Source organism: Geospiza fortis, unplaced genomic scaffold, assembly GCF_000277835.1.
Source record: "Geospiza fortis unplaced genomic scaffold, GeoFor_1.0 scaffold195, whole genome shotgun sequence".
NCBI classification, from domain to species: domain Eukaryota; kingdom Metazoa; phylum Chordata; class Aves; order Passeriformes; family Thraupidae; genus Geospiza; species Geospiza fortis.
In genome coordinates this window covers 1,624,164-1,635,882 of record NW_005054324.1, presented here as the reverse complement: position 1 = coordinate 1,635,882, position 11,719 = coordinate 1,624,164, and the positions used below count along the sequence as shown (strand labels likewise).

The 11,719-nt window shown below is 37.8% G+C and overlaps 1 protein-coding gene across 1 annotated transcript in view; it reads left to right on the top strand.

Moving 5' to 3' along the window:
- Window positions 1–1,479: 1,479 nt before the first annotated feature.
- The window catches only part of ASZ1 (ankyrin repeat, SAM and basic leucine zipper domain containing 1), a 34,093-nt gene continuing 23,853 nt past the window's right edge, over window positions 1,480–11,719 (top strand). The window contains exons 1-3 of the mRNA XM_014306980.2: window positions 1,480–1,570; window positions 6,249–6,371; window positions 9,336–9,447. Of these exons, the coding sequence (XP_014162455.1) occupies window positions 1,486–1,570; window positions 6,249–6,371; window positions 9,336–9,447 (320 nt within the window). The 5' untranslated portion in view covers window positions 1,480–1,485. The remainder of the gene's footprint in view (window positions 1,571–6,248; window positions 6,372–9,335; window positions 9,448–11,719) is intronic.

Genomic DNA, 11,719 nt, shown 5'->3' with positions numbered 1-11,719 from the left:
GGTGCGGCTGGTGCTTCCTCTCAGGCTGTTTCCTACCAGGGTACAGTGTACCCTCAATCCAGTAAATGAAACCTGGGCTGTAGGGGTTTATCTTATTACCAAACCCCTTAATGTTTATTTGAAAGCTCTTTCTCCCCTTAAATAGCAGTCCCTAGTCCTAATCATATTTCAGTATGAGAGTAAATTTGAAAGTGACTGGGGGCCTGTAAGGCTGTTTTATATCTTAAATTTCTTGAGACTGTTTCTGGCTAACTTGACGATTTCAGTAGTTTTACTGCATCTAACAGGTGTGAAGTATCCATCACTGTGAGGTAGAGGAGAGAAACCCTCACTATCTGTGAGGGTTTTTAAGCGTGGGTTTGTCTCATGACCAGAATTGAAAAATGGAAGTATAACTGAATTCTTGAAGTCTTAGGCTAAAGGTTATAGCCAGTGTTTAAGAGGCCTTGACCTTTAGGTAGATGTTCCTATCCAAAGATGTGTGTTGTTTGAAAATTGTTGCCTGAGTAGAATAAAAAAAAAAGGCCAAATTGTTCTGTTGACTGTTTCTCACCTATGGTTCTCTAGACGCTTTTGTTAGTCTCTACAAAAGTTATTAGAAAGATGGGCTACAATGTGCTGTGAAATTTGAATACTTCTAAGTTACAAATTGGGAGTTAAAAACTTATGATAAAAGACAACTTCATTTCATATCCACTTCTGTCTCTAAGGAAACTGGTGAATAATCAGTCCTCTGCTTACCAGCATATGTAAATGTTTTGTACACTTGATATAGCTCCAGCAGCAATCTTCAGCTGCATCTGCAGCTTTAATAGAGAACAAATCTATGATGCTTTTGAAAACAACTTAAATTAGGTAACTGTCTGATGTATTAACTAGTCTTTAGGTACTGACCCTTTTTTCAGCCAGAATGTTTATGATGCAGCACTACAAATGTCTCTGTCACCACAGAATTAGGATGACTGAGGAACTGTAGCCCTTCACAGCAGTAGACTTGGCTGTTAGGCCAGCCACTTGGTCACTGAAGTCCCCTGACTCAAACTTTTATATCTGTTAGTTGTATTTTTTAATGTTGTACTTCACAGTATGTTAAATGTACAAAAAAACCCCGTACATAAATGCATTGCAAATTTTTTCTAGTGTCATAAGATGACAAAGAATCTTAATTGAAAACAAATTATGGTAAGTAAAATTGAGAGCAGCATGGGAAGATAGCAGGTCTGTTGAGAAAGAAGATATTTCCATTTTCAGAGAATGGGACCTCTCAGAAAAATTGATTTTAAAACTTAGGCTTTATAGTAGACCCAGATCTATGGAGATGAAAGAGCAAAAGTTATATGATGCTTTCCCCCCTTTTCTTCTGTGCTGTGTCCTGTCAGAGATTATTAGTGCTTTTATACTGAAACCAAGCTGTATTGCTTTTGCCTTGAAACAGTCTCCAGATTTTGATTTAATTTTTCTTTGTCTATCTAGCAGCTGGATCAAATGTTGCAGGCAGACAAGAATGAGGCATTAAAGAAGGCTCTGTTTCGTGGTGATGTGTCATTAATTGAAGAGCTCTTAAACTCGGGTGAGGAAAAGTCAGTTACAAAGTTGAATATTTTTTATTGAACTCAGCAAAAATTTCAATTCTCATTTAAAAAAAGACTTTATATCCTTTACTGGAAACATTCACATGTTCCTACATGCACTCAACACATTATTTTGAAAGATTAAATTACTTTTTCAGTGACTCAGATTCGGTATTCCAGCACATTCCTTCTCTTTTGTCAGTCAGGAGACCTAAAAATTAAGAAAACTATGTTTGAACAATGAAATAACATGTTTCTTTGTTTTCAGATGTATCTTTAACATGCAAATAGCAATTAGAAACAATGAATTAGAGATGGTTTAAATTGAGGGGAAAATTCAGTGGGTGGTCATTGATTTTGAAAGTTGTACAGCATGGGGTAAGAAGGGGAGGCTAGGCTTTTTTATTTTCATGTTTCCCCAGTTTGGAAATTCCTTTTCCTCTTTTTTTTTTTTTCCTCTCCTTCCCAGCACTGGTAAGTGTCTGGTATGTGCCCTATGTGTAACTGCTGTCCTGGCAACATCAGCTGAACAAAGATTTTGTGATTCTGAAAGGTCTAGCAGGCTTTTTGTGGCATTTGTCGCTAAAAAGTAGTCTGTTTTAACACTGAAAAGCTTTTTCCCTGTTCTGTTACTCAGTATTTGTCTTTAATGTGTTTGTTAATCAGTGTTAGGAAGATTGGATCACTTATTCAAGCATCCAGGGCAGTCAGAAACTGCATAGCTGAGTTGACCTGCCTAGTGATAATTGTCAGGAAGTTCTGCTTCAGCAAGCAAGGAGAATATAGTAACCAAGAGCTTGTTCTCTAAGGAAAATTTGTCTTAGGGAAGAAAGTAGTTTCTTGGTTAGCAATGGTCTTTTCTGAATTTTGAAACAATGACATTATTTGCCCTTTTAGATGCCAACTGTTTCTCACCACAATGGGGGAATGGTTTTCTTTTTAAATTAAGCAAAACTGCTTCACAGACTGAAACACAAGAAGTGCAGCACAAGCATGAAATACATCTGTCTTGCTTTTAAAAAATATATTCTTATTTATGAGTAGAGTTCTAGTGATGTGTGTGCCTCAGATTGCTTATTTGTTTTGCTACACCATCCATTTGAAATTGTTGTATTGCAGTCAAACAGCAGTAGTTCACTTTCTGTGCTGATGCCTGCTACACAGTGGACATGTTTGTGCTATTGGAAGATGATAGCAGGTTTCTGTAAGAGCACAGGTTCAGGCCTAGGATTCATGCAGTCTAGTTTCCTGAAACAAACAAGGCAGTAATATAAAAGAATATATAATTTCCTTAAAATGGAGCCAGCAGTACATTCTGACCCATCCAGTACTGTTCTGCAAAGTAGTAGAACACAGTGCCTATTATGGAGGTCTTCCTGAAAAAAAGGTGACACTGTCCTTCTGGGGATCTGTGCTCAGATTAAATCTTTGCCACCAGCAATACCTTTAGTATAGAAGAGCTTGTAGGAGGCTCACTACCAGCAGTCAGCCAAACTCAAGGTTTTTGTTGGAGCTATTTCTTCAGGTAGAATGAGACTGTTGTCTTCTGGCTTGGTTAGATGTTGCCTTAGTATTTTTGGTGCTGCAGCAGTTTTACAGAGCTTCTTTAGGAGATGGAAAAGCACAATGTTTTTCCTTACCACTTCTGTTAAATGGCAACTTAGGAAAAAGTTTCTGAAGTACATGTCACAAAAAATAATGCAAGCAAGTAGCACCTTCCAAGATGATTTGGACATTTTGGTTTGTTTTAGAAGTAAAAAGCTTAACGCCATGTGTTCCATTTCCTAAGATGGAATTAGAACTTACAACTCAGGACAGTTTAGGCTGATTAAAGATATAACTACAGTCAAATCCTCTGTTTTCCTTCAGCAGTTTGTTCCACATATATCTTTGAATGAATGCTGGAGCTCATCTCAAATTTTGTGAGCCAGTCCAGGGAATTATAAGTAGTACTAAACAACAGGAATGGGAGGGTGCCCAGTGTGTGTGAGAATAATTTTTCAGCTAGTTTAGGACTCTGAACCCTGAATCAGGTGACCACCATAGCTGGCCCAGCAGATGGAGACATCAGCAGCTCTTAAAGCAGACTCGGCTTTAGGATCGTGTGGGAACAGACCTAAGTGCAGACAGACTCAATACTTCTACTAGAGAAAAGTCTTAGAGCAGTATTTTAGAACTTCCTCTCAGGTAAATGGTGTCTGAATGAATGGATTCCAGCACTGAGAGCTGTTCTTTAACTGCATGGAAGTAAAGACCTCATATTTTTGGTGTCAAACATGGAATTATTTAGCAGAGTTACATCTTTCTCTTTAAAAACAGCCTTTCTACTATAGCTATTATTAGCCACAGTCAAGAAAGTATCTGAAAGGGTTATGGGAGAAACAGTAATAATCACAAAAAAAATTTCTTACTTTGCTGTTCCTTTGCTTCACTATCATTCATAATTCTTTACATGGTTTCTACTATACAGTTTGTCTGTGGCCAGAATGTGTTTATCCTCTTTGCTGCTCAAACAGGAAGATATTTATCTGTAACTCAAATTGTAAAGAAGAATGTTGAATCTAGTTTGTCTCCTAGCTGTAATTTGTGGGCCCATGTAACTGAAAAGTTCCTCTGCTCATACCTACAGAGGACCATGGATAATGGCAGGTGGGGGAGTCCAAATAATGCCATGTGTTTGTGATGCCAGCAGCAGGAGGGGATGGATGACATGCTGGTACTGGTGCTGCTGTGTTTTATATATGAGTGCTCTGTTTGTCTGTGTTGATCACTGTGACCAGTGGTGTGTGTGTGTGCCCCTGCTGGGACATTGATATGGGTTGGACCTGCAGTTCTGGAGTGCAGCAGCCTCTCTTCTCCCTGGCTGTTGGATCTGGCTTGATTTTTCACTAAAAAATGTTTTTGGGGCTTCACTGTTCTCTTGAGAAAATCTCAAGGGTCATTTTAAATACTGAACTAACACTGCTTACTTCAATAACTGCTCATGTAATGAGAGTAATAACCTATTTGAGTAGTCATCGAGGCGAGACATTTCTGGTTCAGTCAACAGCTCCTATAACCAAGCAGCCAAGAAGCCGCATGTTCCTGTTTCAGTTGTCCTTTCTTCGTCTTCCTCTGGGATTACAGCTTGTTTGCATTGGGACCATCAGTACCACTGAGTGGTACTTCAAGACAGTCACTACCAAGATGGTAGGAGACTATGCTGGACAAACAACATATTGCCAAATAGACCATTCCACCTCTAGAACTTGGAAAAAGCACCAGCATCATAGCAGATACTGGCTGCTATCCAGGGACAGAAAGCATTGAGGAAAATGCCTTCTCAAGTGTTTTAATAGGTCTATATATAACTGCCAAGTAGGTCGTTACTGTTCTTCTGATGTGTATTAAAGTGAAAAGTTCTAGATGGGACTGCTTTTCTTCTCACAAGGAAAAGAGACGCAAAGACTGACAGGGTGACAGTTTTGGGGTATTTTTTTCTTACTAGTATTACTTCAGTGGGCTGTTGAATATCAGAGTTGCTAAATTCTTGAAGTGACTTAAAAGGAAGTTTCTGATATGACTGCTAAAGGACATTTGCTGGCTCCCCTTGTAGAACTTCTGTGGGCTTCAATGAAAAGTTTTGTACACTGCAGGTAGGCCAGTGTGCTAGTATGCAGCTAGTATGTGTGGGTTGCTGAGGAGATTTGATTGTAAATTCTGTGGCTTGCAGGTGTTACAATGCTTCAACACGTGGCTTTCTACCATTGGATTGCTACCTCTTTATTGGTTCTGCAATCCCCGTGATCTTAAGAAATGAAAAGAATCAATCCAAGAGCAGTGACCTGTTAGTCCCTCAGATTTAATGACTTTATATTGCTACACTGAACACATCTTTGATGTAGTACCAGGACAGGGAAAGTACACATTTTGCATGAAAAAGTATGCATGTAGCTTAACTGTCACAAATTTCTTAGGATAGTTTTGGGGGTTTTTTTTGGGAGTGTTTTTTCTCAAAGATGTGTTTTTGATTATCCATGATCACTCTAGGAATAATATAGAACCAACTGATGGAAGCTTTTCTAAAGGAGGTAATGTTTGTTCAAGGATTGAAAAATGCATGCAGGTGTTTAATAGAAAGTTGTCAGATGAGTCTCTCAGTCTGGTACTTGGTTCTCAGTGCATTTTGGAGGGCTGGGCTATCTGACAGGCATGCTTCCAGCCATTTTAGCCATTCTGGCTTGCAGGACAGAGAATAAAAGGAGTTGTCAAGCAGGAAACCCTAGATGTTGTGATCCTATTTGTCTTACAAGCAGTTTGCTTCTACAGCAGTCTTCTGGCCTTGGGAAGAGTCAAATTTTTTCATTTTGATTGAAGAAAACTATTGCACAGAGGTAGAGAAAAATTGTATATGCTTATATGAAATTACTTTTGCAGCTAAATGTTTGAGGTTTTTAGTGTAGTCTTTCTGTGGTACTTAACTCCTTGAGTTGAGAACTGGGCTACATTGGTGTCAGTTTTAAAAGTTGTTTTCTGGTGTTCTAAATAAAGATGTATTATAAAAAAGAAAATGTCATAAGAGATTTCTCTCCCTTTTACTAAATACAAACAGTAATGATACATACTGAGAGTAAGTTTTATAAAAAGCATGTTTGTAGTGATGCAGTTTGATGATTGTAATTTCTTCAATTTTGACAGGTATCAACATAGAAACTAGCTTTCAGTTTGGATGGACTCCCCTAATGTGCGCAGCCAGCGTGGCTAACTTTGCAGTAGTACGTCTTCTTCTGGACAGAGGTGCTAATGCATGTTTTGAAATAGGTAAGATGGAAATGAAGAATACTGGCTGGTAATGCCCAGTATCAGACATTGTCCTTATCTTTATTCTCTTGTTTATATGTGTTGGGCAAAAAATCAAAAGTTCACAGCAGAACTGAGACCCACTTGACCTTTCACAGTTTTGAAGGAAAAGTTCCTTCCTTAAAGTTAAAATTATGTTCATTATGTTCTTGGAGTTGATCTAGAATCAGTTGCTGTGTTTTCTTGTTCTTTCTCTCTCAATTCCACTTTCTCCCACAACCTCCCAAATCCCAAGTACTTTTTTAAAAAGTATTTGGAAGTACATGCTCAAAAATTGTAGTATAAAGCTGTACAGGTAAAACTTGCTGTGTTTGATCTGGTTATGAACTATGTATGTGCAGAAACCAGATAGCATCTCAAACAACATGAATAGCTTTCCAGTTCATTGGAAAATAATGTGGGCCTCTCTAAAACTAGAGTGCAATTTTTCTATTAAGAAAACTGTTCTTCATTGTGTTGCTAGATCACCTTTTTCTGCAGGAGTTCAGTGTAGCTTCTAAGCTAATATCAGTTCCTAAGCTAAGTAATATCAGTTCCTCTGTCAATTTTACTGGCATATTAATAACTCCTTTTGTACTTAAATTGTGGTTATTTTCAATCTCTTCCATTGCACTGGAATATTTATCCCACAGTACTGCCAAATACATAAGAGCAGTAATCATATTTTCCAGTAACTTGACAGTAGTTGCAGTAGTAGTAGAGTGAAATGCAGATGGTACAAATCTGGTTCTGAAAATTTTCTCTAACCTCTTAGCAGTTGATCAGAGTATGAGATTAGAGTAGATTGCCTGCACCAAAAGCAATAATGCCTTCTTCTAATCACTGTCCTTGTAGCCATTTTCAGAGAACTTCTATGTGTCTGCATACAGCTCGTACCTGTTACTTGTTTATGGCTATAGAAAGCTATAAATGGGGCAGAAACTACTACGGGCAGTAGTTTAGGCTGCCAGGTAACAAAATGCATGGCATTTTTTCATGTGTATGATAACCTATCTCTGCCCAAAGTGGCACCTCGCTAGGATCAGGTTTCTTGGTTTGTTTCCCTATTAGACTGTGTAGGGGAACTGTAGCTAGGCTAGGGCATATGGGCAGCAAAGTACAGCCAGGAGCAATCTTGTAAGTCATTGATTTGTGTCAGGTCATGTATGTTCAGTACATCTGTGCTGTCCTAAGGGGTACTGAATCTCGCCAGCCCTGCTGCTATTTTTTACGTCAGCAGGCAGTCATACAAGTGATCCTATAATAATAACCCTTTAATGCCTACAATCCTAATAAACAGCTGTACTGTTAATCACCTTGAGTCACTCTTCAGTCATTCTCTATAACTAGTTACTTAATTTTACCCTTTTTGGTAGTCCGCAAGAACTAATATATCATTCACTGCGTGGTGGGTTCAAAATGTTGGTTCCTTGAGGAATAATTTCACCAGAATTACTGGAGTTTTCATCTAGTCTGAACATAAACTTATATTTTTTGCAGTCTTTTGGCAGTTATTCTCTGTAAAAGAGAAATCTAAGAATTCCAAGGTGTTTCTTCCCTTTCATCTCTTGCTCATGTGTATGAGCTATAGGTAGGCTGACAGAAATTAATTTTTCACTTTATCACTGCCTGAGATAATGAATACAAATACAACTGCAGGTCCCTCCCATATACCATTCCCAGACTAACAGTGCTTTAAATAAAGTCCTGCCATCTTTCCATTCATGTTGTAGTTGATAATCAGGTTAAACATTTTGAGTAAAATTTGTCAGCATATAAATTAATTTCTACATGAGGCAATTGAAAATTAACAGATGGTATATTAAAAAACCAAGTGAATTTAAATGTAGAACTAAGTTGTAGAAGTGGAGGACAAGAGGTGGTAAGAACAGTGGGGGTAACGTACATACCAAACTTTTCACGTCTAAATATAATGAAATCTGACCTCATTGAAGAATGAAGATGTTAATTATACACAGTCTTAAAATTTCTAAAAGAAAATTAGAAAATATGTTCTAACACTTGATAGGATATGCAGCTAATATAGGTGCAGCTAATACTATAGTTCTTAAATGGATGAAGGCATGTTGGAACTTGTGAACAAGTTTGTGCAATAAACAAAATGGGCAGTTACTCAAATGGCAGTCTTCTAACTGACACTGGGGCCAGCTAACTAAGGTGCTGTGTTTCCCAGATGGAAACCATGGTAATCGTGGGAAAGGAGGTCTCCTGTGTTCTGTGTGCAAACTGCAGTTGTACAGTTTTAATTTGTGAGCCAAGGTGGTATGTAACACCCAGCTGATGTCAGAGCTGGACAAGTGAATATGCTGGTATTCCTATGGACTGTGTAGATGCTCTTTAAATCCACATCTAAGCCAATACTTGTAATACTTTTCCTGCCACTACTGGGCCATAGTAAGTTAATAAATTTAGTTCTTCCTCCTTAAGACCTATCATGAAGCTCTTTTGCTTCAAGTGTCTTTTGTATGGGCCTCTGTTCTCCCCAAAATTGGTGTCATTATGTGTTCATTATACATTTCGTGTACCTTTTGCTATCCATTGCAGCTGTTACTTCCATTTACTGAAGGGGAGGAACAGGGAGTAACTCTACTGGTGTGGAATGTATTTTGAGAAATAAGCATCTATAGTTAAGCTCTAATTGTAGCTTTGGGGCACTTTCAAAATATTTTAAATTTCAGTAGGAATAAATGCTTTACTACTGTGATTCACTCTCGCGTTTCTGAGTATCTCCTCAGGTGCCTTTTTCTTACCTGATCATTCTAGTGATTTTTACAGACAGGAAAACAAGATTGTTAGCTTTTTCCAAATATCATAGAGTATCAAAGTCTCAGTAGCAACTCTAGCAAATATAAAAGCTTTTAAAGGAGCTTCTGGATTAGCATGGTATTTACATATGTAATTCCCTAACTGCAAATTTCCAAACAGATAAATACACCGTGTTGATGGCAGCATGTACTGCACAAGCTTCAGAGGAGAACATCTTGAACACTGTTGAACTGCTTTTATCAAGGAATGCTGACCCTAACCTTGCTTGCAGGTATTGAAAACCTCACATCTGTGAATACAGTACAGAATTTAATATTATTATACAGAGACATGTTTATAGACATAGCTGTTGGTGGTGGTGAAGATCAAGTGTATGTACTTCTTGTAATTTCACTGCTGTTTGTATAAGAAAAGATTAGTACCCAGATACTTACACCTGTTAGTACAGTTGTTAATCTGAGTAAATAAGACTGTGATCAGCTTTATCAAACTTTAAGTATATTCTTCAGCTGAAAAAAATAAAAATTAATCTTAATTATTCACTTGACTGAAGTATAAGGGCAAGAAATATGTCCTCTGCCTTTCCTAAATCATATTACTTCTTCTGCATAGGGATGGAAGTCAAATAAATTAATTCTTTATTTAAGTTCATATCCTACTTTTGAACTTTTTTGTGGATATCTGGCTATATTCTTTTCACAGAGTGCTTCCTGTGGAAAACAAAATTCTGTAAATAAAATACATTTATTCCACTGCAATCTGGAATAATTTGGATTAAAGAGGTTAAGCTCCTTTTAGAAACAAATAATAGTGTCCTTCTTCAATTACAACTTTGTGTCTCAGCAGTTTGAAGCAGTGCATTGTGAGATGTCTGTAGTTTTACAGTCTGATGAAATGTTTCATTTTACATAAAAAAGAAATAAATTCTGGACTGACCCCAGGATAAACTGTCTAACGTCTGCTAAAAAAAATACTGCTTAGGTCAACTAGTTTTTCATCTAACAGCATTTTTTGCACCACACCTCTTTCATCATATTACCTGGGATATATAGACTGGGTAGCTCTCTAAAAAGAATAGAATTGAAGGCCTTTGGTTTTCCTTAGTAGAATTCAATTACTCAAGGCCCTGAACCTTGCTATGAGCAAGTACTGATAGACAAGGAGGAAACAGAGTTCTCCTGAAGTGCAACTGATGTCTGGTACCAAATGTAAATGCCATTCTTTTATTCTTACCAGAGAGACTAGAAATTCTTCATGAGAGAAGAGAAAGCTACATACTCTGAAATAATGACATATTGTTGTTGTCACATACATGGGTGTTAGAGTAAACATCTTGCTTTAAAAAGTAGGGGAAGTCTTTGCATTATTAACTTTGTCTTGGGTATTGGAAATGGAAGCAAGAGTGCAGTGCTGCAGGTTTGCATTTGGACAGGCCTTTGGCTAAACTTTGGGGGAAGAGAGTGTGAAAGCTGACACAAGAGGTAGGAATTCTAATTTTTAAATTTTATTTATAAACTTAGGGTAAACTTTGCATGGTTGATCTTTATATACAAATATTTATTTACTTCATTTTTGTGTCCTTAGACCTTGTGCTAACATGACCTATCCGTGCATCCAGCAGATATGGTTGTGGCTTTTTCAGTCCTGTAGTAGTAGTCTTTCTCAAATGAAAAGATAAATTAAGTGACAATCAGAAATGTCATATTTGTGCTAAATAAATGCAGAGACTTGAAAAACCCAGACCTTGTAGTCTCAAACCTTTGAGCTGCTTTTGTGCTTTTCCAGTATTTGACATATGTGCATGCCACTCTATCATTGGGTCTGCTCAGACAACAGGTGCTGTTTCTCATGGACTTCGTGCTCTGTGCTCAGAAATGAGAAAAAACCACAATAAACTGCCTTATGTGACAATAAGGGATCAAACAGCCGCTCTCTGGGGCACTGCAGTCCCATTCCACCTGTTTCATTAGAGCAAGCAGGATGTTCTGTGGGAGTGATCAAGAACTATCAGTGAGTTGAGATTATTGTGAAAGTGCTTCCTGTGTGATTGGCTTACAGCAGGGGAAGAACTAAGGTTCTCATTAGTCTCATGGTTTTCTCAGCATGTAAGAACCAGAATGATTGTAGGAAGCTTCTCTTTTGTCCACTGGCCACTGGAATGTGTGTGAATGCAAAACAGAATACTTAACCTTCATGTAAGCAGGGTTTATTGTTTATCCTTTCTCTTTTGCTCCATCTGGGCAACCAGTAGGCTCTTTTATTTCATGTCATCTGGAGGTGATACACAGAAACTTGGAGGGAATGGGTCTAATTTATTAAGTGTGTGGAGTGGGAAAGGACTAGTGGGAAAGACATGTGATTTTTGGAATGCAAATAAAGGAGGTGAGTTTAGGAATGGGTAGGTAAATGGTTTCTTTGCAAGGGGATATGGTTCTGAGCCGAAAGTATTCAGTAGCGTAACTTAGAATATTTTTGATAAATGAAAATTAGAAACTGAGTATTGGTGGCTGTAAAAACACTATTGTTGATGAGAATGTAGTGTA